The 26,596-nt window shown below is 39.0% G+C and overlaps 1 protein-coding gene and 1 long non-coding RNA gene across 11 annotated transcripts in view; one reads left to right on the top strand and one right to left on the bottom strand.

The window, feature by feature from the left end:
- Positions 1–19,609, bottom strand: part of NFIA (nuclear factor I A) — a 353,253-nt gene extending 333,644 nt beyond the window's left edge. For all 10 annotated transcript variants that reach the window (XM_050306547.1, XM_050306545.1, XM_050306546.1 and 7 more), the window contains exon 1: positions 19,461–19,609. In XM_050306547.1, the coding sequence (XP_050162504.1) occupies positions 19,461–19,556 (96 nt within the window). In that variant the 5' untranslated portion in view covers positions 19,557–19,609. The remainder of the gene's footprint in view (positions 1–19,460) is intronic.
- Positions 16,956–25,766, top strand: LOC126635377 (uncharacterized). The gene is made up of 3 exons (XR_007627685.1): positions 16,956–17,172; positions 18,507–19,713; positions 20,552–25,766. It is a non-coding gene; the product is annotated as an uncharacterized LOC126635377 (long non-coding RNA).
- Positions 25,767–26,596: the final 830 nt, after the last annotated feature.

Raw genomic sequence — 26,596 nt, 5'->3', positions numbered from 1 at the left:
TCTTTTACAAGATTCCTTCCTTGTTGGAGATAGGTCCTTTGGGATTCCCTTTCATGATATTGCTAATCCCATCTATTCAAAATTTATGATGCACATTCCCTAGAATACCAAGATAACTTAAAAAACACAGTGTAGATGGGGGGATTTGCTGACTTTATAGTAATGTTCAGATTTCAGAATGCAGTGTACTCACTCTGCGAATGCAAGAGCTGGAGAATCTCTTCTATTTGTATGTGATATTGTGTTCAGTGCAAATGTTTACTAATATTCCTGTACAGATCTGGGGTTTGTTTTTTCCTGAAATCAGTCAAGCCAAGATTCAGAATGGGATGATAAAAGTAATTTTATGTACAGTGTGTGTACATGTGAGTGTGTCTGCATTCACACCAGTGCGTTTTTTTCTGCCTGCTGCTTCAGTCACTGATTTGGGAATTATTATTTCTTTGAGAATACTTTTCCCTTTCCACACACACAGAGAAATTAACTGCAAATACAGTTTCTCTCATGTTTTAAAATAGTTCTAGTCAACTTTCTCTGTGTTTTCAATTTTGATTATCTGGGGACTGACTCTGGAGCTACAGCAGTTCTCTGTTGTGTACATGCAGGAGAAGAGACAAGGATGGGGCTTAGCTGCCCAGAATGTCCTGTTTGGGAATAAATAGCTTTGTTCCATATATGCCAATTCCCAGTCTTCTATCTTCCTTACTATTTACAGTGATAATACATGTAGGTCTTTAAAACATGTACCCAACTAAGGCAATAATGACAGGCCAGTGAGAGATAAGGAAATACTTTAACTCCAATGAAAATCACATACTGGGGAGCTTTTGTTTTAAAATGTCATATTATGTTTTTCCCTGGGTAAGTTTAATTTGATTTTCTGTAATTAAGAAAAAAATCCCAAGCAACATATAAGTTACATGATGTCTTTTTTACGTCAGATCAGTGAAAAACAATTTTTGACAAGGTTGCCTTCGAACATTACAAATGTATTTATAAACCAGCATTTTTTTCTCCCTTCTATTTGTAGCTCTCTTTAAAAGAAAAACACTTTTTCTACGGAATATGCTCTTATGTTAGCTTAAAAGCACAGATTTATATCTCATCTCTGAGTCTCTGCAGTGCCTCCTGAGCACAGCAAGGACTAGTTCACAGGACAGATTCATACCAGCATTTTAGAAATATAAACCCAAACTCAACTCTTCTGAGAAATAATCCATTCAATCCCTGGGAATATCAGGAAAGACATAGAAGTGATAGCTCTAATAATAAAAACAAGAGCTGCAGTCATTAATGGAGGAGCGACACAACGTGCACGTTAAATGAAGCTCATTTAAACATGCTTTGGTTTAATTAGATTTAGTTTAGCCACCTAAAAAAATCCCAGCAGAACTTGTGGCAGGGCTTTCGCTGCTGCTCCCTGCTGTGAGCCCACCTGTTTCTCCAACCTCACTGCCCTGGCACTCGGAAAATCCCGGGATTGGCTCTGTGGGCTGGTGCTGGTTGCAGGGACAGCCTCCCAAACTGCCTCGTTGGGATGTCTGGGGGGAAAAAGTAGCTTTGCCCATGATTTAACATGCAGAGAAAGCAGAGAAACAAATAGAGCTAAGCATCTAACTTTTTCAGGCAGGGAACATACCTGTCATTTTAAGAAGTTTCATAACTGTGCACAAAATCTATTAAAAAACCCACACTTGTTTTAAGACAAATGTTCTCCACAAAATAATAATCTTACATATATATTTTTAAAAAACAACAAAACACAACACAAAGACACAGCATATATCTGGAACAGTGTCTTTGTGCTGTTGGCCACATGTTTGGATACAGGAAAATTCTCCTTGGAATAGCTTTCCTCCCAAGGAGCACTGGAGCCTGATCTGAATCCTGAGGAAGGAATGTTTGCAGGAAGCACCTTTGGTAGCACAGACTGGGCAGGCAGGAGGCTCCCGTGAGCCACAGGCAGGGAACGACAGGGACTATTTCTATATAAACAAGCCCAGGCTCAGCTGAATTTGCTGTTCACTGGCAAATGAAAATAAAGAGACAATTCAGAATCAAAGGTGAGTCAAAGAAAAAATATGTCCAATAAGAGGAGGCAGCCCAGACAATCAGTCAGATGCCAAAACATGTGACAGACCCAGAGGCAACTCCAAAACAACCAAACCAACTGCCTGTGAAGTCTGCCAAGGAGCCAGATGCTCCTGCTTAAAAATATCTTCCGCTGCCTTGGCATCTGCATTTTCTGCCTGTCGTCAAAAGAGGAGGGAGGGGAAAATGGGAGAGTGGTGCGGGAGCAGGGGTGGGGGGCAGCAACTAATAATATTTTTGCCATTTTCATTCTAAATACTTCTGATCATTCATTTGCAATTTGTCATCATGTCACTGGAGAGCAAAACAAAACTCCAGTCTGGCATAGGCTGGGAAGGGAAAAACATGCAAAGCCCTCTATGTAGAATGCAAAAGATCCAACAATTCCACATTGTTGTGGGTGGCACGTTCCTGTTAAGGTGATAAAAAGCTATAAGCTGCTGGGGTTGGCAGTTCACCACCTAGGAAGGCACCCGTGTGCCTGGACCTGAATGGAGCTGGGGATGGGATGCTGCAGCCTGAACACACCCAGGGTGTCTCCGAGGTGCCCCAAACTGTGTGGTGGGGATGAATGGGGAATAAATTACACTGAATCAAAGTATTATTGCTGTTAATCATAGCAGCAGATTTTGGGTCACAGAAGATGCAGGTGCTCAACAGAGGCTTAGAATACACTTCTGTGATATTAAGTTAGTGAATGAAGATGCAGATTTTTGTTACTGTACTTGTTGACTAAAACCATTAAATAAAATACATATTCTAGAAACAGTAATCAACAGGCAAAGGTCAAAGAAAAGCACAGTCAGAATGAAGAGAATTTGTGCAATTTCTCTTACAGAAGGAACTGTAATACAAAAAGTATTATCACACTTCATTTGTATTGAAGAGCTTTACCTCTTGTAAAAGTTTTCAAAGATGAATACACCCCTTCAGAAATTAAATTGCAGAACAGTTTTCATCGTGTTTCTAGATTCCTTGAGAGGGAATCAGGAATCCCGTGTGTGATCTGTACCTCTGTCAGCCAACTGATCGCGCAGCCTCGATTTCTGCACACAAAACCTCTGTGTTCTGATGTGCTGGATGGTCCCTCACTATTCCATCCCAAGCAGAGCTGCGCTTCCAAAGCCATTGCTGTTGGAGCAGCAGGTGCTGAACAAGACTCGGAATACACACTGTTGGAGAGTGATTTTACCTGAAAAGAGTGTTTGTTTTTATAAGATAGAAATCAGAACTTTATCTTTCTTCTGGGCTGCTCAGGTTGGGTTCTTAGTGGGGAAGGTTTGGGACATTAAGTGTGTTGGGGACTGCCCTGGATTGACACACTTCAAAGCAAGAAACCTGGTACTAAACGAGAGCCATATCAGAGACCATCACTGCCTTTTAGAAAGCAAACAGCACTGAAGGTCAAGCCGAGCATGGCTGGGATAAAACTGCACCCCATAAAGCACTGGAAGCAACAGAAAGATCCTTTTGTAATGTTTGACTTCTTTCCCCACTCGGGTGCATGGTGAGGCTCAGCTCGATGGTGTTTGTTTCAGGGCAAAGCTTCACGCCGGCTGGTCGCCGGCAGAGAGGGCAAGCTCTGGGCTCGCAGCTTCTCTCTCAGTCCCTCCAGCAATCTGGCAGCCCTGTGGCTGCCACCACCTTCTCCGCACTGAAAGGTTCAGCTCCGGAAATCTGCGCTACACCTTGTAGCCTAAATTTTGCACACAGAACTCATTTGCAGAGAAATGCAGTCGCAGTAAATAAATAAGCAACGGGAGCCAAGCCGGCAGCGTGGGGAATCAGCGAGATTGTCTCAAATAAAATGAAAGAACTTGTGGCGATGAACGTTTTGTGTGAGTCTGGTACTGAGATTGTAAGAATTTTGCATGTCTACATCAACTGACTGATAGCAAAGGAGTTTCTAGTCCCCCTCATGGCACACACAAATGTCTGTTAAAGACATAAATATTTAAAAACAACAGCTAGACTAAGAGGGTTAGCTTTCATTTCATCTAATTTGGCAAGCATTAGCTACACCCACCAGAAATCATTTTATTTTGTGTAATTTAATAGCAGATCTATTGTAGCATCGCAGTTTCTGACATACCGAAACAAATCAATGTGGCCTTTTTTTTTAAGCTGAGAATTAATACAAGGCTGTATTTCAAATGTTAGATGGAAACCAAGAAAGATTAAAACCTTTCTGTGTTATTCACTTATTTTCATCCTCTGCAGCAAAGTTTATTTGCCATCCTGCATGTAATACAGAGACTTTAATCCTTGTTCAAATATCTCTGATTTTTTACATCCCTCATGTTTGATCTGGTTCTCAGGTGAGAATTATTGGCAGAACTTATTAGAATTACACCTGCCAATGGCAGCATACGTGGTAGCAACATGAAATTCTATAAACTGTATTGTGTATGCCCTTTGGATTCTTACACAGCAGAATAGTATTCCCACAGAAATCAATCTGAGATTTTAATTTATGAAACACTCTCTCCCTTCCCTCCCCACCTTAAAGGGATAGATGGAGACAGGGAGGAAGAAGCGAGATAACATCAAATAAAGCAGGTTTAGAATGGTCATGGATGACCTTCACAATATGCGTTTTGCAATTTTGGATGGATTAGAGGAAACTAATGATGGCTTTGAAATGAGCTTTTGGATAAAGCTTGGGAAACTCTAATCATTACAAATCCACTACTTAAGAGAACAATTCTGTGTAGCACACTGCAGCTTTAAAGCATACATGGCTTGTTTCCTTTCCTCCTCTCAACAAGCTTATTTTGCTTTCACTTATTCCAGTCTTCTTATAGGAGCACAGCAACTGTTTTCATTTTCTGCCCTTCCTTTAAATGTAAGGGAGCCTATTTTTTTTTCCATGGTGTTGTCCTTACAGAGCCTTTTGAATTTAGTTTAGGACTCATAGAGTTAACAGGCTGGGGAAGAGAGAGAGGAAAAAAACCCAACCACTTGCATTAAGCCTGAAGCCTGTCACCTTTTCTTGGCAATTACACTGCTAATGGCTGGGTCCCAAGCAAAGTGGCAAAGAATATCTCTTCTCACGTTCCCAACTCACAGTGCATTCCCAAATACCAGATGGTGTTTTTGGAATCCATTTCACTATGTTTGATATGACAATACTTTTGTATAATGTTAAATTATATATAACTATTTCAAATAGCCGATATCAGAACAAGGCTAGAAAAGGAATATTTGATGCAAGGAGGAAAGAGGGAAACTGAAGACTGAAGGTTCTCGTCTCCTCCTGTTGTATCTTGTGTCTCTCAGATTTTTGTGCAATTTGAACAAAAGAGGAAATAAAAGTGGTCCAACAGACTCATTGAAGTGGTACTATACAGAAATGGTGTTGCTTCCTTCCCAGAATTTGGTGTACATCTTAGGCTGTCTGCCAGCTCTACAGGAGGCAAGTGCAAGATCATAAACAGTGCAGAGAAAGCAGGAAAAAAGAAAGGGAAAAACCCCAGTCATGAGTAAAAATGTCCCACCATTTTCTTTACAGATTTTTCCTTGAAATCCTAGGAAAACAAGTGCCAGAAGGTTCAGGAGAGGTAAACTGGTACAACTCCATTAACCTCAGTGGAGCTGTGCCAGTTGAGAGGAGCTAAGCATTTGGCTCAAGATATTTAAGTTGAAATAACTTGGATCTATGGAGCAAGTCATCGATACATCTTACTGAAGGTGAATCCAATCTCACTTGCCCAGATTAGCGATTCCAGTTTTATATTAACACTCATGGACTTACAGGAGTTGGAAAATATCCACTGGAATCAGGCCTACAGATTTAGTTGCAATGCAATTCCTCACGCCTGGACTGAAGAACAGATGTAGCTTGGCCATTCCTCAGGAGACAACCAGAGCCTTGGTTTTAGGAGGGACAAACATTTTCCTTTTGTTGGCCACACTACAAACAATTTCTTAATAATAAGAAGAAAATGCACTACTGGGGAAAAAAGTAATCAGTATCCTATCAGTCTGCCACTGATATCACCTTTATTATCAGAATGGTCTCCTTTAACCACTTGTTAGCTTTATGATTTCTAAACTGAAAGTGTTTATTTTAATGTACCCAGGAACTTTGTTTTCTTCCATCTCTGTTTCTGCTCAAGGCACATTTTAACAACCAGCAAGGTTTCAGGATAAACGCTTACCAACAAAAACACTTCCCAAGCTTAACTGCAACATGAATGTTGAAGCTATAAGGACACAACTTCACAAGTAGTTTGTCTAGTTCAATCAGTTCTGTTCCTGTACATGCTGCAAACCCATGGTGCATAATCCAAGTGAAGATTTAATTTGTATGGCTACACACAAGCAATTCACCACATAAGTACTTTACTTTTTACACAACAAAATACTGATTTTTCCCTCTTGATTACTCACACTGCCAGCATACAGTAGAGATTATCAACCCCTAAAAGGATCATACAGATCCAGTGACTACTACATAATTAACAATAACTTGTAGTAATGCAATTTAAGAGTCTTTTTAATGGGCATAGATGGCAGAATGTATAGCCCATCTTTCTTTGTCATCCTAGAAAAGGGGCCCCATGCGGAGCTGCTGGTTGCTGAGTGATGCTTTGTAGTCTGTACCAGACAGTTGCACAGTACCAGCTGCATTGGCAGGTAGCCGAAGTGCAAAGAGATAGCTGCCAAGCTATGCTATACAAAGGCAACAGTGCCAGAGAGAAAGGGACCTTTGCATGAAGTCACCTTTGACCCTGAAGCCAGCATGGATCCCATATTCATCAATTCCAGACAATTGCATCTTTCATTCCACCACAAACTATGATTAGAAAGGGCCCATTTGTGATAGTGATTGTTAGTTTACAGTTCCCAGAGATTGGATTATTTAATCTTTAGTTCTGTTGGCAGCAATATTTTCCCTAACCTTTTGTAATGGCGTGCCAGTGATAATCTAACATATGTATATAGGAAGATACACACACACACACACACACACACACACACACACACACACACAGAGGCAGCTCCTTTCCCCACCAAAACTGGATAAAGAGAGAAAGTTGCACAGAAAACCCACAACATACAAAATTCATATTATTTGGTAAACATGGTGCTAATGTACATTTTGAGAATTCAGCCTGGAAAGTGCAGAGAATTCTGAGTGCAGCAGCATCTCACCTTCTGGCCACTGACTTTGTGCAGTTCTTTCTGTTAGATGAAAAAGCTTTTGCTTTAGAGAATTGAGATTATCAGAGGCATTATTTTTGCATTCAACTGCAGATTAATTTTTTAATTTCTATAAATATTGACTGCTGGCAGAACACATAAAAAGAAGAACATGAAACATTTTAAAAGGACTCATGAGAAAACCACCAATGACAAACAAAACCACTATTTGAGGAGTGTGTGGGGAGACAGTGCACAGAATAAAAGCAGCAGGGAAGCGTCTAGGCCTGGTTTCTTCCTCTTCTCTCCTGTGTGTCCAGCTTTGATATTGTGAGTCCTATTGAAATCCCTGGCAGAGCTCACAAGGTGCTTGTGCCTGTCAGCACTTGGATCTTAGTAAACGGGTCTTCAGTTGTGAACTGCTCCCAAATCCCCACCAAACTTCACCCAGCACTTCCTCAAGCAATAATGCAAATTGCACAATCAACAAGTAGGTAAAGAACGTTAAGATGCCTGAGAATACAACTCTTAGCAACAACTTTCCATAGTTGTTCAGAAGAAAAATACGTAAAAATACCACTAGAATCAAGTGAAGAACTAACATTTGCAATTGGAGAGAAAAGAGAAGGAAACAAAGAAAAGGATGTGAGTCTATGAAACTTTCATGAAAATCTTTTTTGATCTGCTCCTTTGGTCTGGTCTCAGAGATGTTGGCTGAAGGGATAAAATCCCTCTACCTGAAGGCTGGCCGTATTGTGCTGCACCTGACTTCTGGCTCACAGGCGAGACCGTCTGTTCTTTATTTTCACTCTGTATGAAGCTAATGGAATTTGCAGTTGATTAACCTCAAATCTGGAGTAATGATCCAGCCTGGGACTGCAGCTGGCAATGCTGGGGCTATTTGTACTTCTTAACTGAGTAAGACAGCAACAAGTGTAATGGCACGAAGGTAAAGATCCCGGGTAGACGGGTAAGTGTCAGGGGTGCAATAAAGGGAGGTGAGAACATGATCTGAGAGTGCAGGCACTGTTCCCCCTCCCCATGGAGAGCTGGAAGCACCAAATCTTAGCAAAATTAGTCACAAGATAATACAATATGAAGTATATGGCTACAATTTTTCAATTATATTCTACAGGGGACACTCAAACCACAAGATTTACCCTTTCTGCACACTGAATCCATGCATTAGAAAAAGGTCATCTGTTGAGGAACAGCCTCTATAGAAAAATTAGGAGGCACAGGCTCTTAAAACTTCCCTACAACTTCTGTTTGTGTGAGGGAAAGCAAAGTCCTTGTCAAACCACCACGGCAAAATAAAATTCAGAGTAGAACTACTCTCTATTATTTATGTTTATTTATTTGTGCCAATTAATGATTCTGTCTGAAATATGTAAAATCGCAGCTGAATCACTCCAGATAAACACCACCAGAAGACAATTCAAGCATTTTTTTCTTAATAGATGTATTTCTGTTTTCTTCTTCACAATTGTTCAAAGCTTCAATGAACAGAAATACACAAATGCACACCAAACCTCAGAACTAATTTAGTTTAGCAAGTGCTTCACACATCTTCGTTTACTGAACAATGTTACTTTCAAATCACGACAACATTCTTCCTTCCTCGCCTCATGACTAATACAGTGTTATTCAAGCCTCTCCTCTTCAGACACTTCAGATCTTTACAAATCCTTCCCCAGCTTTACCACCTGATTTCTAATTAAAATTAAACTGAGAAAGTTGCTTCACTGATGTAAATCCTGCAACCACAGGCCAGTAACAGGCATTGCAGGGGTTTCCTTCCACAGCATTATTTGGAAGAAAAACTTCTTCAAAGAGATAAATAAAATGAGCTGGGGTGAGCCGTGCTTGGTCCTGAGCTCTTACACTGCTTGTTGCATAAATAAGTCTTAATGTGATGTATGAAAACAATTTTTCACTCTGAGGAAGATCATTCTTCCCATCCTATGTAAGTCTTGTCAAATTAATGACTACCAGTGGACTTTCCTAACACTGCATTACTGTCTGTATTTTATTTATATATCGTGCATGTAAATATACATGTGCACACGCACACACACACGCACTGTGTGTACTATATGTCAACAACTAATCAAAAATTGTTTGCCCACAAGCATATGTGAAAAATTCATCTAAATAATTGTACATTTAATTTTTAATGAAATCCAAGTAATCCATTCAATTTACCAAACTCCTACTTAATAAGAAACAGTGGCGTGCGCAGAGATGTCTGTGCCTTACACAGTGTGAGCATTCGTACCACTTCAGGCATCCTCAGTCAAGATTTATTAAAACATTATCTTGATTTGGAGATCACTGCTTTTACTTGTGTGCAGAGTGAAGAAGCATATGCTATATGAGTAACCCATAGTGTTTGGCTTAAAGGCAAAATAAAAGTCAGCAATAAATAAACAGTAAAAAACAGACTGCTGAGAGATGGAAAGGCTCCACATTCTTTCCTGTCTTTAGTTCCCTAATTCTGTAAAACCTTATATTCATAAGTAATTTTTATTAAAAAATAAATACTGTAATTACAGCATCTGCAGATAATGTTGGAAACTCAACAATTAATATCTAACACCATTTCTGAAGTGAGTTTAATTATTCTACTTCATAGATGGGGAGGATGAGACATAAAGAAATTAAAGTGCTAGTTTTGGCAGACCTCTCCAGAAACCAAGGGAAACACATTGCATATCTGCTCGTGATAACACAGGTTTAAGCAGGCACCTGCATTTTGCAGGTGCAAACACCTAGAGCATACAAGTAACAATTCTACACCATGCTCGTGCACACCCGTCCTGGAGCATGCGCCCAGAAAACTCGTTGGAACAAAGGGATCTGCAGGCATGAACACAGACATGGAAGTGCAGGTGTTTGATTATTCCAATTCAGAGTACATGAACAGATGTTTGCATCACATTGAAATTGTCACCATCCTCAAAACTCTGCAGCTCTGTCATTCCACCCTTACTGGTCTGTTTATTTCTCATATTCCAGAAGGCCTTGTCTCACACTGCTTTTCAGGGTACAGCTTTCACTCATTTTGTCTCCAGTCCCTTATCCTGTTGCAAGAGAAAATAAAAGTTCCCAGCCCATTGATCTTTCTGTTCTTAGGCAGGCAATAATTCACTTTTTTGATAGATAAAACGTTTTTTAGATACAATTTTGTGCTCCTCCTCAGTGACTGCATTTCGCTATTGCGAAGGTCTTGGTTTTTGTGCAGTATCAGTTCCATGATCAAGGAGCAGATCTGAAAACTGGTGTGTTGGGACAAGTAACAGAAAGGTGGACTGCACCATTCAGAGATGGGAACAACTGATTTCATAAGAGCATGTGGCTCTCAGGGTAAAGGTACTGTGAAATCACAGACTTTGTCAAGTTGGAAGTGAGAGACACCAGGATGCAGGACTGTGGGACAAGATCAATGGAACGTTAGGCTTTTCTGAATCCTCAGCTTTGCCCTTTATTTGTTCCCCCCTCCCTGCCTTCTCAGTTTTCACAGAGTTTGCAGCAAAGTTCCCTAAAACATTCCCTGAAATTGTGGAACTGAGCAGATGCAATCAGGAGTGGTTGCAGTGCTGGTCACGGGGGACATCTTCTGGAGCTGGCACGGAACCTTGCTCTCTTCAGACACTGCTGTTGTCCTGTGGCTATTTGGCTTCCTGCTATGGAGTTGCCTCAGTGCAGAAGAGTTTGGGCAAATAAGTGTCTGCTCTGCAATTCAAACCCTGCCTCTACATCCAAAGAGAGGAAAATAAAAAACAAAGTGATTTTTCTGTGCAGTGGTCCAGTTACTGGAGGACCAGAGCAGTTAGGAGCCCATATGTTACTGACTGGGATTTTAAGTACTGAAAAAGAAAAGACTTCAAGGGGTGATTTGGAGAAGGAGAAAAAAACCCATCCTGTGATTCACTGCCTCTGCTCATGTGTGATCTCTTGGCCACTGCTCTTCCTAATGCCAGGAAACATTCTCATATCAAAGCCTGCCTTCCCTCCTATCTCCTTTACAGTGGTGGTGCAGAACAGCCACACTTTGGTCAGTCCTTTTCCTTCTGTTCTTTACACTTTCTCTTCTTGACACAAACTTATATTAGAAATTACCAAAGGTCATTGTTTGCCAGAAGCCAGGCCTTCCAAGAGCTTCCCACCATTTTAAACCTCTGTCCTCTTCCTACATGCCCACATACTTCCCTGGAAGGTATTTCCTCCATTTCTTTTTGGGAAATTCTTAGAAAACTTAAGAATGAAAATTATAATAGAAATTATAATGAATTTCAACAAATCGACATATCTCCATAGAGAAAAATGTGCATCATATAAAATCAGGTGAGACAGTTATAATTCAGAAGAAAGTTAATATTTTCTTTAAAATTGTTTAAGAATTAGACATTGATTTTTGAACAGGAGGGAATTCCTTGGGTGTGTTAAATAATGTCTTATGCTACAGTTTCTCACACATGGCAGACAGCTGATGTTCTTAGGAAACCAAGGTAAAAGGAGAAGAAGCAACAAGTCCCAATTTGTCTAAATTAAGTCCTCATTAGCAGCAGATCATGAGTAAAGTTGAATTTTACTTGTGTTTGCTTATAATCCTTGAAAGAACATTCTGTTTGTGTTCTTGTAAAACCTTGATGATTCACCTTTCAGTCACTACCATAAATAACCCATTTTTAACCCATTCTTCTTAATCTATTCTTTCAAATAACATCACAAAAGAAAATTGATAGTAAAAAAAGCCCTGGCAAACAACAGTGCACATGCATGTTGTTTCTATTTATTCCTCAAAGCAAATATAAATGTTGACTGAACAATCAAAAGGGATAGTTTTTCTCTTTTTGTATTGACCACAAATAGTTAATTTAGGTCATTTTGGAATACTCTTTATATATATATATATATATACTTGACGTAAACCAATAAGTTATGCTCTACTTTCTGTTTTCTTTACTAAAGATCACGACTGAAGAATATCAGTGTATTTTCATGTAGAATCAGGTCCAGCCTAATTGAATTCTGGATTTAAAAAAAATAAATACGGAGAAACTCCCCTCTAATTAACTCACAGACTCTCTCAGTTGTGGAAATACCCTAGTAGTGACCATGTACACCCTGTGTCTTTTGAGTTAGTCATGTTTAAAGCAGAAAGGCCTATTTGAGAGCACTGTTTATGCTCGTAATTCCCACACTGCTCCTATTGACAACCTCAATCCGTGTGCGCGATTCCAATTGGGTTGTGAAATTAATATGGCTGTTTTTGTACATCAAGGGCAACCTGCACTCCTTTGAAAGCAAGGGCATTGCAATTATGGGTAGTAAAAGCCTACAAGCTTATAGTGCCATCTGTACTATCCAACACTTCCACCCATCTCTAGTTGTATTGCTAACTTTGCGTTTCACAGCCTCTGAGAAAAACACAAACCACCAAAGAACAACAGATACGCTTATACAGGCAAAATATTTTGAATCTCACTCCACTAGCCAACACATCTATTTAATCTGTTTTAATGATTTTTATCCTATTGAGAACTACTCTTCATTAATCTCTTCTGTGGAAAATAGACCCAGAGATCTTCATTGCCGTGAATATAATTCTAAAACCTTTGTGTAAAACAGCTACTGCAGGTTTGTGCAGCACCTGCTCTGAAGGCACCTTAGTCAGACCGGCTCCTGCTGCTCTGAGATCAGTTGAATTTCTTGGGAGTGCGGCAGGGCCTATGCTTTTTGTGGGTGGATTCCATACATATCCCATATGTAAAGTGTGTGCATGAACATGTACAAAGTGTTCAAGCACCTGTAATAAGGTCTGTAATTATTTATTACCTGCAGCACTTGTGAAAGAGGTTCCTACTGACACTAATGGAAATAACGACGATATTATCAATCCAAAACATTCTCTTACAAACTAGAATATTTGTCTCCAAGTATCAATGAAGAAACAACTCGATTAATCCTATAATCATCTTTAAATATTAATCAGTGTGAGTGACCACATCTGAGGGAGAGGGATGCATCAAGCAGCACAGCAAGATTCTTTTCACTCTGGATTTAAAACATGGGGAATCTTAACCAAAAATGTTACGTTTTCCCTCTCATATGAAGATAGGGAAAGTTATAAAAAGTTTCAGATTGTTTGTATGAAAACTACTGGGACTTTGGCAGCAAAAAGTTTCAAAACATTCTTTTATTTTCATCCTAATTTCCAATTACTCCCAGTATTAGTGAAAAACTTGCCTAATGTAGCCTAATATAGCAAGACCATACTGATAGAAACCATCACAACCATTCCAATAAATTTAAAGATCGAATCCTGGTGTTTAAAGTGGACTATATAATTAGTCTCTCAGGCTTCAGATTCAGATCAAGGTGTTTGACCTTTCAGGTAGTGTGTATCTTTTTCTGTTTTCAACACAGTTTTGACACCTTCGAATCTCAACCCAGTGTGTAAAATGAAATGACGCTGAGTGGTAGCACAGAGGCACCTCAGGCACAACACGGACTAAACTTGGAACTCCTCCTATTCATCCCTCACCAGACAGATCCTCCAGATCGTGCTATTAACTTGTTTTTCCCAACTATCACAATGATTTCATAACCAGGGGTCATGATAAGCTCTGGAAATAAGACATGGGGATCACCAGCAAGAATGAGGTGGCCCTTAAGGGAAAAAATCTGTGCCCTTCTCCGTTCTCCTCAGGGTTACACGATCTACACAACGTCCTTCATCCCAGCAAATGCCAGGCAAGGACGTCAGATCTCTGGCTCCTGAATCAGAGGGCAGCACTGGGAGACCAGACAAAGTTTTTTGGATAAACAGGCTTTTCTCTCCAGCCTTTCCTCAGGGTGTCCTATAGCTACGCCATTGTGACACAACAAATGTGGAAGTTTCTGAGGGTAAGAGGGTTGAACAAGGGTTAACATGGCGCATTCTCCTCTTACTGAAATGATGTAATTTCCCTCCCCCTCCCCGAAAGTATTTGTTGCTTGGTTGTTTATACGCTGAATTTAAAATCTGTATTATTAACCTGTGTGATTTAAAATTGAATGCATTCTCATATCTGAAGACATTTGTAAAAATGTAATTTAAACATCCAGTGCTTCATAGTTATTAAGAAGTACTGTTTTTTAACTACAAATTACCCATTTTCTCCATTTTTATACTTTCTCCAGAAAAATAAAGACTAAGAAAACAGAAGTACTGATACACTGTAAGAAATTGTCCCAATGAGTTTATAATCCAGTGAGAGTTACACGGTACTGATAAGTAAAGGAAGTTCAACCAGACAGTTTAATCCTCCAATTTCCTGTCTTCTAATCAGCCACTGACTCCTCTGGCTTTAAATTAGAAACATTCATGGCAATATTCAGGACAGGTGAAGTAAAAAGAGTAGAAAACAACTAGGACAAATACTTATAGGCAAAAGGAGGCCATGTGTAGAAAATAAAGATACTATAAAGTATATGTATAATGATGCACTGAAGTGTTTAAGTTATACACAGAATTTAGGAACTCTGACAGAGAAGGAATAATTTTATTAAAAATATTTATACAGCAGCTGAGCAGTGTATGAACATATGAGAGTTACTGTATAAAACAAAGGAAATCCATGCAATGTTATGCTCTGTTCACACTTCATTATTCTTTGTTATTTTTACAGGGGTAGGAGCAGGATAATTATTAATACATATATGCTTTTTGATTCATAGTAAATCATAAGTCAGAAGCACAGACCAGCAAAGCCACGGATGGTTCAACAGCAAGTGGGGATTACCATGATAAACTTGGATGAGAGGATGTACAGATACGCTCAGTGATTTAACCAAAAAAATACTACTTTTGAGTATTTTGACAGTAACAATTAGTTTTTCATATGATGAAATTAAATGTTTATTAGATACGCCATTCTTTTTAAGCTCATTTACAATGAGATTTATAGAGAGGATTCTGTTAGTTCTTACTTGATGGAAATTATAGTACCTTTTAAAATTTTCAAGTTTTTTTATTGCATAAATTATCTGAGCAATTTTAGTTATTCCCCTGAAAAAAACAGAGCACAGAGGTGGGAAAGAAAAGCAGTTACCAACAGCTCCACTGCAAAAATGATGTTGAGTTAAAAACCTTTAAAGTAACAAAATGACCACTTCAAGTCCAGTCTGACTATTTTTAATAAATTCTCTTTTTATTTATGGTATCTAAAGAAAATAAAGACGTTTACACTGAACTATGGATAATAAAAGTAGAAAACCAATTATTTTGGAAAATGACTGAAAGCTCTGCTTTGACTGTCGCACTAAATAAGAGCAGTTTGCCTGCTAACTCATACATGGAGTCATTGGAAATGGTTTCTTATTTATTAATGAGGCTTTTTATATTTCTTCAGATGTTTCACAGAGAGAACACTTTGGGGCTTTGAAACTGTTTGGACTGAGAGAACTCAAATTATGGGTCCAAGTTGGCTCTCAGTCCCTCAGGTGAGTAAACCTGGAGTCGCTCTACTCCTCCCAGCGCAGCCACTCCAGGCAGATGGCAGCGTAAACCTTGAGCAGAATTTGGCCCAATTTGGGGTCTTTAGTTTTGTATTGTCATGGAGAATTCTCCTCTAGTATACACCTTTGCTGCACATGTATTTCAATAACCCCATGCAAAGGAATTTTGCAGACAATCCCTTATTAAACATATTATAGTCACATCATACTGGCTTTGCTAGAGCAAATAATTTTAAAAAAATAATCAGCTTGAAATAAATGTTTATAAAAGTAGCACAGCTGCACATATTTGTTACAAATGCAAGACAGTACTGAAACTTTTCTATGACTAACCCTTTAGTGACTCTATGGCAGCAGCAAATTTAAATTAAAAGTGTGAATGATAACAAAATAATTATCATTTTTCCAGCAAATTCATCTCATATCTTCAGGTTGCTGTACCAGTTAAATTATTTGCTATTATATCTATATTTAAAAATTAAATATAATTTATTTCTATGCAAATTTACAGCATTTGGGAGAAATTTTCTGCTAAAAAGTCATATTACAACATGGTCAAAATAATACTGTTTCTGCATTTACTTGATTAAAGCATAAAAAAGTAGATTAGGTGTAAGATTGCCTTGAACAGTGGTGACAAATGCAATTATTGCTAAAATGTACAAATCCTATGGGCTCTGCTGAAATGTTTGAAACATTTACAACTGTCTACAAGAAAGAAAAATAACACTTTTCTTTTACTTTGACCTCCTGCTATTTTGGCAAGTAAGATAAAATATATTAGCCATTCCATCAGATGGCTGGAGAGAAAAACTAGCTGTGATGAGGAAAAACGAATTAAAGGAGCATTAATAAAGATTATCTATGAAAGAAAATAAGGTCAAAATTAGAACTCTGCATTTTAAAGCCACCTTTCAGAATTGCAAGCTGCTTTGCCCAATGCTAAAATCCATTCATTTTCCTAATCATGCAATCAACCAATCTCCATTATCTCCAGAGCTGGCTATAAACATGCTATAGACTGGGGTGAAAGAGGGAGAGTGTGAGGTTGAGAGACAGAGAGAGGGGAAAAAAGAAAGAAAGAGAGAGAGATTACTACACCCAGCCTTTTATAAAGCCGTTTCTTTCATTATAACAGGTCCTTTCATCCAAATGACACAGAACCTTTAAATTTGGGCATAATACTCCAGTACAGTACACAGCTAGAGCTTCAAATGGATTTAGAACCTGCTCCAGAAAGAAAACAAACTCCCTCGCTTGACACACAAATTGTTTACGATTCATTAAAAAGCAAAATTGCATATCCCAGTGCTGGCAGCTGAGTCCATATGGGTGCAAGGGGTATTCACTCATCTCTTTGTATGCTGGCAGTACCAAACCGAAGTTTAGCACTGTGCAGCTGAGATTTTGTGCAGCCAGACGATGCATGAGGTAATTTTCAAAGCTTTATTTGTCTTTAAAACATTAAAATCTGCTCTCTAGCTTACTTTTGATTAAAATAACGTGGCAAATGGGATGAGGTTTGGGGGGTAAGAAAAAATATATCTACTTTTTGTTGTACGTTTTAGATTAGTAGCGTATGAAAGCCTGCTTATTACTCCATCAATAATTGAAACTTTGTATGAAAATTATTTGCAATTAACACATCTATTGTAAAGGTCTTGAATTATTCATTTCAGCTAAAAATAACATCTCTTTCATCTAGCACAAGTTCAACAAAAAAGAGGCTATTTTAGTGATTTTTTTTCTGTTAGAAAATAAATGGTGTGACGTTCAAGTTTAAGGAGAACTTTCTGCAATGTTTAATCTAAACAACAGCATGTGTGGTTATAAAACTGTTTATTTTTAGGCAAGTGCATTACTAAATGTTTCCAGGATTTTTGCATATTATATTCACAGTACTAAAACATCTGTGAAATAGATGTGACTGAAATGAAACTTCCTCGGACACTTTCTACAGAGGAATAATAACTGCCTAGTAACATTTGAGGATACTTACTAAATAATAAACATGGACGTACCTCTTCATAAAAGCAGCCGATAGACAATAAAAGAGGAGTGGTAATAAAATATACAAATGGCTTAGAATAAGGCAAAATCACAGCATGATATAAATCTTTGTGGTTAAAACAGGTACTTGAAAAACTTTGCTTTGAAAATGATAAGTAAAAATCAATAGTCTTATTTACAAGAGTTTAACAAGCTAAAAAAAAAAGTCACATGAATAATCAACAGTTTATGTGCATGCAAATACCCCTTCCCCCTCCAACTTCTCCTGGCAGAAAGTCTAATTGGAAAATCAGTACTATAAGTAAAGTGGTTACCCTTTCTTATTCCCATTAACCAAACACTGCATGTTACATTTCACTGGCAACCGCTGGCAAACCTCTAAGAGACGCTTAAAAAAATCAAGAGTTTAGACAAAACAAAACGGAAAACCCCGAACCCAAACACCTTTAAATACAAGCCACATGATATACACAATGGCCACCATCAAGCTGCAGAATAAAAACCTTCCGGATCTCACTTTTTAAAGTCTTTCAAGTCCTCTGAGGTCTTAAACTTTCCAAATGATACCAAAATTGGTCCGGGGCGGCGAGGGGGAGGGAAAGCCCCCGACTTGTTTCAGCGTATCATACAATGAAAGTGATCATGCCTTGTTTTGTAATTCCACTCGCCAGTCCTTTTTTAACTGATATCTATGTGAAATGAGCTGAGGTTCACGGTCCAGTTAGGAGCGGATAATACATTCATTGTCCTTGCAGCAAACTTTTCCTCTCACTGGAAGAATTCACGCTTGCCACAAGAATAATAATTACAGAAAACTAAAAATGCGCTGCTAACGAATTAATCCCTAACGGACAACACGCTAACGAGGGCAGTAATGATTTGAGGACTCTCTTCCTCGCAACAGGACTTGGCATCTTCTGCTACAATGGGCTATTGTGCATCCTCCTAACTCACTATACCTCTTATAGATTCAAGATGTCAAAGGTTGTCTGGCCCGGCTGACCATGACATGCTAGTTAACTCGTTCTACGGAGCACGTTGGGACTTTATTGAAACTTTAATTGCGCCCAAAAGCAGCTAGAGCCAGACTATGTGGGATCTGTAACACATGGCTCCAGGTCAGCACAGCCCGGGAACCTGTTCTAACACAAACAAGCGGAGGGAAAAGTTAGATCGGGGTCTCGGCTGAAAGGCAGCACCTCGCAAACCGCGCTCCTCTCACACGTGATGATTTTACACCACGCCACGACCGCACCGTCCCAGGCTTTTACAGTGAGCGACTCGCCGGGTAACGGACTGAACTTTCCACCTCCCCTCTCTACAAAATATTGCATGGTAAAAAATGCACGCGCACACGGACACTGGGAAGCAGCAGATAAAGTAAAACAAACTGAGCGCTAGGCAGCCGACTGAGACAAGTTACTCTGCACAACAAGGCTTTTTCAAACTACTTCTTTGCATACTTTTTTTTTTTTTTTTCCCTTAAGGAGAATTGAAAAAGCTTCCCTCTGGAAACTGTAGTGCACATTAACGATCTCCTGTTACACAGGGGAAAGCACACAAGTGGGGCAAGTGTGAGGCTGCTCTACTGAAGAGTGTGAAAAAAATCAAATGTTAATTTGATAAATGTGAGGTCTGGGACATTTTGTCAAAGAGGGAGGGAAAGTAGAAAAGGGAGAAAAAAAAAAGCAGCCCTGCTGCCAACTCACCATCCACCAAGTTCTGGCCGAGATGTCGTAGCAGAGCTGCCATTTGATGGAGCCGTCGGAGGTTTTCCCTGCCATTATGCTGTCAGCAAGCTTCATCTGATGCTAACTCACGGGAGATAAGACACCTAATTGAGAAAACATTTGCACTGGCATGTTGGGCAACATGTAGCCCGGTCCATACCATATGGAATCATGGGTAAAAAAAAAAAATCTCCTTGACAATGAACCAATCTCTCACAGACCCAGTGGCAAGGTGAAGTGGAGATGAAAAGTCATCTGCTCCTAGCACTGTCTTCTCCTCTCTCTCTCTCCCTCTCTCTCCCCCTCTCTCACTCACTCTTTTTTTTTTTTTTAAATAAGAACCCACTGCTCAACATCAAAGAGAGGCAGTCAAAATTAGGGCTTCATCACTCAGATGATTTTGGTCTGCAAGGTTTTTCTTTTCTTTCCTCTTTTTCTTTTTTAAGAAGAATAAAGAGATTTAATAGGACAAAGGCAGGTAGTGGACTGTGGAGGGAGATCGCCACAGGCTATTAGCCTAAAATTTCTGCTTGACAGATGGAACTGCTTAGAGACTATCATGCAATGTTTTGGGTGGGTTTTTTGTTGGTTTTTTTTTGGTTTTTTTGTTTTTTTTTTAAGACTTTCAGTCTGATTCACTATCTGTTTATCGCAGCTACTTTTCTCATGTATGTGACCGGGAGGGGGAAAAAAAGACTGAGAAAAAAAAAGAAAAAGATCGCGTCTCTCTTTCTTTATTTCATAATTGTGCATATAATCATTTAAGCAGTGAAAGGCACAACAAAAGTATAAACTGCTCCAGTTAATTTCTCAACCCTGTGACAGACACTTTCTGAAGGAATCAAATGCTCTTTCATTTTTTTAAGATGTTAAAGTTTTGGCTCTTTGTTCCTTCTTGATTTTAGATATCAGATCATATTGTATAAATGAATGACTTTTCATATAAAGGTTCAAAGTGTCCCCTAAGAACTGAACAATTCCCTTTTTATATATATATTTTTTCCTAATATAATTTTGCTTCCATATTTTTAAAATCTGGTTTTTAATGTTACACTTTCTAATACCATCAGGTGACAACCACCAAACTCACCGAGGATTGTTTTTTCTTCATGCAAAACTTCTCTGCAACACTCAAAATTTACATGAGGAATTGACAGATAACTTGGGAAGAGACAACTCCAAAACAACAAATTTTGAAAAGTTATGAAATTCTGTTGCTGCCTAATATTAAAATCCATTTCCTGGATAGCAAAGTCAAAGATCGTAATAGATTTTTTGCCAATTTCCCACTTCTTCTGGAGCACTGCAAGCCCAACAGAAGTATTACGTTTATGACAGCTGACTATTAAGCAGGCAGTGAATGCTTTCCATTTAAATCACCCTGCTGTGTCACACGGAGTGACAGTTGCTGGGCTGTGACCACCACCCCTCACTGACAGGGCACTCCAGCCTATACAGTAGTGCCTTTCCTCAAGAGCTCAGAAAAATGAACTTCTGAACTGGCAAACGGACTCTTGCCAGGAATATTTCTTAGGGCTGTGGATCTATGGCTAATACATCTTGCTCACTCAGAAACAGCTACACCCTGCAAATCTTTTTGTGATTTGGATGCAAGAGGAAAATGTATCAAAACCATCCACTTGATTTTAAACAATATCCTTTTCTGTTTGTATCAAAAAAGGGAGCTCGTGGGCACACTATTCTTCCTTGGATTGTTTTGTGTACTAACTGTTGTTTAACTGTTTGGCTACAGTAAAATGATCATTCTGGGCTGCACAGATTACAGAACTGCTATTCAGTGCAGGACAGGACAAACTTTCATTGAGTTTCAATAATACCTTCACGTTTCTGAGATGTGTGAGAGGATAAGCAAATGATTTAGGGTAGGTACAAACTGCTAATGTAACATGTAGGGACTAGGGGTTTGGGTTTATTTTCCTCAGCCTTGCAATCTGTTTAGACTACATGAAAAATACATTAATGAATGATCTATGCAACTACTCAGCACACCAGTTTGCACTTTTAGCTTCAGATAGCAGGTATAATCCCACTGCAGTTTACAGGAAAGGGTCTGACTAGCATGGGAAGTGTTAAGTTTTATTTTGAGTCCAGAAAGAAAAAGATGGACACTGTGCCAGGAACTGTCTTTGCTCTGGCTAGGCAAAGTATTCGTCATCTTCTGTTACTGCAGGTTTGTTACCTGTCCTTTCAGTGGGTCGCAGATTATTGAAAAAGCCTCCCTCCAAATAATCACACAAAATATAAAGTAAAACGCTCGGTAACAATCCTCAGTAACAGTCCTTGAATCAGTGTCAGATTCAATTCTGTGCTGCTCTCCTGCTCCTACCTCTCAAACCCATCAACATACCCACCCGGCTTATTATTTATTTAGTATTTCATGCCCAGTTGTGCTGCACATCATTCCAGACATGTTCTGATAAATCTCTATTCTATATGGACTTTCAGCACCTGGTGTAGTTACAGAGCTACTGACAAACTTTTTCTGCATTGCTCTATTAACCACTTCTTCCTATAACAATATATGACTTTACCTCCCACTAATAATTATAAACACACCAACTAAGTATTTTTTTACATAATACACTTTTCAGATTATGAATGACAGAAGCATGAAACCATTTCCTTCCTGACAGTGGAGTGGTTATGTGCAAAGAAATGAGGAGTGCTGTTGGTTAACAGCATTTTAAATTCAGAACAATTAGGTGCAGTTAACTTTGCCATTGTTCTTTCTGATGCTGGGTATGGTGAGTTCTTACCCGTAGAGCAATTACTCCTTTCATAAGCGGCTGTTGTTAATAGCATTAAAACAAGATTAAATACAACATGTTAAATATTGCAATTATTGTGGAAAATAAAATTATTTGGTGAGCATAATGGGGAGCAAATCAAGCATTTAACATGATCCAGGAAATGCTGCTCCAAACAATTGCATTTGTTTTATGCAATTTTTCCCCTTTGATTGCTGACAGATGCCGTTTTGGAAACAAACATCTAAGTAGTTTTCCTTCAATCAGGAAAAAAAACCACACACCAGAAAATGGCTACATGTTTTGAATTTAACTCTTGTCAATCAGCATTCTGTACAACACTCCCTGTGAATAGTACTGGGACAAAACGATGCCTTCCAAAGACTAATAAGCCACAAAGATGTTTGCTTCTAAATCAGATCTGTTCTGAAGATGGGAAAAGCCTTCGTGCAGCATCGACATTTGTGCAGACACAGCTGCAAAATAAAAATGCTTGCAATACAGGAGTGATATTTCACATTGAAAATAAGTTAGGTGTGTATGCTTGTGGGCTACAGGAGAAGAGATTTGTTTTCTGACAGCTTCAGGCCTCAAGCAATGGATTGAAGCACTTGCCAGTTTCTTTCTGACTTCCTGCTGAAGAAGTAGCCAACTACCCACAAATAATTGGCTTAATTGTTGAGCAGAAGTACCTGCAACAGTTCAAATAGTGTGAGTGGGCCCCTCTACCTCCCCTCAGAAGCACATTTGGATGGGGATACTGTATATGGAACCAGGAACAAATGCTAAAAAAGGCTAATAAAGTATATTAATTCAGATGACTGTATCAAGCTGGCATTTTACAGTCTACTGGAAACCAAATGCATGAGAGCATTAGAAATGTTGGCATAGCGGGTGGTTTCTCCAAATGTTGGCTTCTGCTATTCAGATTGGTAAAAGAAATGTGGTAGAACTGTGTGCATCTCCCAGCGCCAGACACATCTTTAGGATCTTAGTCCTCATTACTAGATTATCTATTAATTGCACAGCACCCATTGCTCATTAACCTTCTCTTTATTCCCTTTGCCTCCCCCTATTTCTCCAGTTGCAATTGCTCAGAACCTTTTCAGCTGATTGCACCAGTGTGATTTTAGATCTGTTCCTAATTTGAGAGGCGTTTTCCTTGGGAAGCCTGAACTTAGATGAGTTACGAAGAGGATTTCCTTATCTCGAACAGCGACAATTAGTTCAAGTGCCACGTGAGAGCAGGCAGTTGATTTTTGGACAGCCTCTGAACTGATGCAAAGTTGCTGACAACGAGTGTGTTCTAGCTTTTGGAAATCCTATAATCCTGGCTTCAATCAAGAGGATCTGCTGTTGCTGAAGGCGTAAACAAGGAGAGAAGCAGCATGTGACCACGGCTGCTGCACCTTCAAGGTCTCCCAAGCCAAAATGAGTGCAATGGTAAAGTTTCTACTGGTTGCTCAATGTTACACACATATTTCAGATGATATTTCTGAACCCAGGGAAAATAGTCCTTTCCCCTCTGCAGGAAAAGTTGTTTTTGGACTCTGCATTTCCCCCTGTAGCTCTGTTTTGTGTGTTCCTCCCCACTCCCTTCTCACTCCTCTGATTTTCTTCCTACCATCTGTATTCCCCTTTTGCCTCATCTGAAACAAGCATCAAGATCTTGTTTCTGACAGAACGGTCTGTCAATATGGAAACACACTGACATCACAGACAGTGCTGTGACTTCATGTCTGAAAGAAACAGGAGGAACAGATGAAAGGAGTGAAGGGGAAGGAATGACACATACAAACATTTTTAAAAAATAAGTAAAAATTCTTCTCTATCAACCCAAAATGTAAAGGAACATAAACCAGATTTATTTTTAAGTCTAAATATAACCCAGTATTTCTTAATCTGTGACCGTAACTCAGTACAACATTTCAACATGCTCTTCACCTAAGAGAGGTCCCTGTCCCCCAGGAGCACATGCTTGGTGGGCTCAAGGCCCATGTGACAGCCAACATGACCTCAAGAAGGACTGAACAGGGACTAATCTGGGAAAAAGTTAATATCATGCATGTATTGGAAGAAATCTTCAGAAACAAGGGACTAATCTATACCATCTAAGTAAATGCAAATTCATAGAATAATAGATAAAAGCATTCATCAAAATCACAAACTCTATTTGGATGCAGCTGGATCAAAGATATCACTACCTGCTGGGGTGGGGATACAGGACATACCCAGAAAATACTGAGCACACAAGGGTGGAATATCACCTTACTATTACTGTGTTTTTTCTTCCTAGTATGAAATATTAACAAAAGTGTCTAACCAATATTTCTATTATTAGCAAGTTTTTTTGCATAAGAATTTAGGAGAAGTTAGAACCCCATATTTCCTTCACTATTTGAAATATGTATTTGGGCTCCAACATTAGAGGGCATCCAGAAGATATTGCTTTCCTGCCATCTCCAGAGCCACTGGAAAAACCTCTAATAAGGACATTCGTAACTAGTAGGAGAGGAGCTCAAGAAAACTAAAAGGTTAATATATTCTAACTAGATGTTGGGTATAGAATGTCAGATCTGTCAAATTTCATTACAGTTTGCTGCTCAATGAAAAAGATTTGATTTCTTTTGCCACTGTCCTACTATGTTCAAGTCACACAGTGCCAGCAGCAACCAGCCAACGACCACAGGCTGGCACTGAGCGGGCCCGAGTGGGAAGCCAGCCGCAAGGACCATCTGTTTCCGATTTCTAGCGAAGCCAAGATGTGCAGTGAAGTGCATTCCATTCACCCAGCCAGCCTTCTCCCTGCTCAAGTTATTAGTGTTACAAGTGAAATTATCTTTTCCAAACAGCGGGGGAGCTATAATCCTTATGGAACAAGGCTTTAAAAAAAGGGGAAAAAAGAGAAGGGGGAAAAAAAAAAGAAAAAAGGACAGGAAAAAGGTCCCCCAACACTCCCCCCCTTCAAACATCTTTTGTCAAAGTTGTCAATGACACTGTTTGTAAATTCAATTGCCACATTCACGGGTTTTATAATTTTAAAGGATGTTCTATTAAGAACTATATTCTCTAAGGGAAGAATGTGTACGTCAGTTCATGGGCTCTAATGTAATAAACCATTCAAATATATTTTGAGGGTTATTTATGAATAAAGTTAAAAATGACAAGATGAATGCTCATTTAATTCTCTCTAACATGAAGCGCCTTCAAAAACATCATAGGTTTAGAAGTATAATTTAAAGTGCGAATGCATAAACAGTGCTAATTACATGCTACTTACATTGTTTCAATATGTAATGCATATGTTTAACCTCGTAGAGGAAGGATTGGTCTTGGCACAGCAATCGTGGGGATTTAAGGGTATGCTAAACTGATAACTGTAGAATGAGCTCTGACACAGGATATTGGTCTCCTACTGTTACCTAAATGCCAGGTGAAACCAAAGGATTTATAGGAGGGCGGGTGGAAAGGGGAAAAAAAAAAAAGACAACACAATGAAGTGAAACTGAGAAGTTTATTTTCAAAGGGGGAAACATTTATCCTTTGACACCATTCCATTCTGGTGACTTTATTTCTAATATACCATGAGATTAATGATGTGGCTACTGTCACTGTGTCTGATGAACACTGGCAGAGCTGTGGAACAGTTGCTCCCTCTACTATTATTGGACATATTTGTAAATTGGCATATATAAGATGAACTCGTTCTGTGTGCCAGCCAATTGGAGTGTCTTATTCAGGAGGACACAATTTTTGTTTTGCTATTGAATTCTATATCGCTTTGAGTTGTTTAATATTGGCTGATATAAAAACTTGTTTAAATTGACAATTTTTGACAGTTTTCATGTCATATAATAATCTCAATATGACTCTTATGCAAATCAATTGCAGATAATTAGGGAAGTAAATTATCATATGAAACAGATCTCTGACATACCAGAGGTGAGTCAATATTTAAGTGTTTGCTTAGGGAGGACACAATTGCTGAGCATCACCATAATGAGTCACTGTCTTAAGCCCAAATAATTTATTCTTTCAAACGTAACGCTATCATAAAAGAAAATCCAGAATAGGTAGAATCATAAAATCATAGATTATTAAGGATTGTTAGGGACTTTAAATATTCTGTTCCTAACTCCACTGCCATGGGCAGTGGCACCTTCCCCTAGACAAGTTGCTCAAGACCTTTCCAACCTGGTCTTGAAAGTTGCCAGAGCCGGGGCATCCACAGCCTCCCTGGGCAGCCTGTGCCATTGTCTCACCACCCTCACAGTAAAGTATTTCTTCCTAATACCTAACCTAAATTTCCTCTCTTTCAATTCATACCCATTACTCCTTGTCCTATCA

The sequence above is a fragment of the Myiozetetes cayanensis genome, unplaced genomic scaffold, assembly GCF_022539395.1.
Source record: "Myiozetetes cayanensis isolate MyiCay16 unplaced genomic scaffold, myiCay2020 scf12, whole genome shotgun sequence".
Classification (NCBI taxonomy): domain Eukaryota; kingdom Metazoa; phylum Chordata; class Aves; order Passeriformes; family Tyrannidae; genus Myiozetetes; species Myiozetetes cayanensis.
Note: the sequence above shows the minus strand (reverse complement) of the source record. Positions and strands in the feature narration are given on the sequence as shown.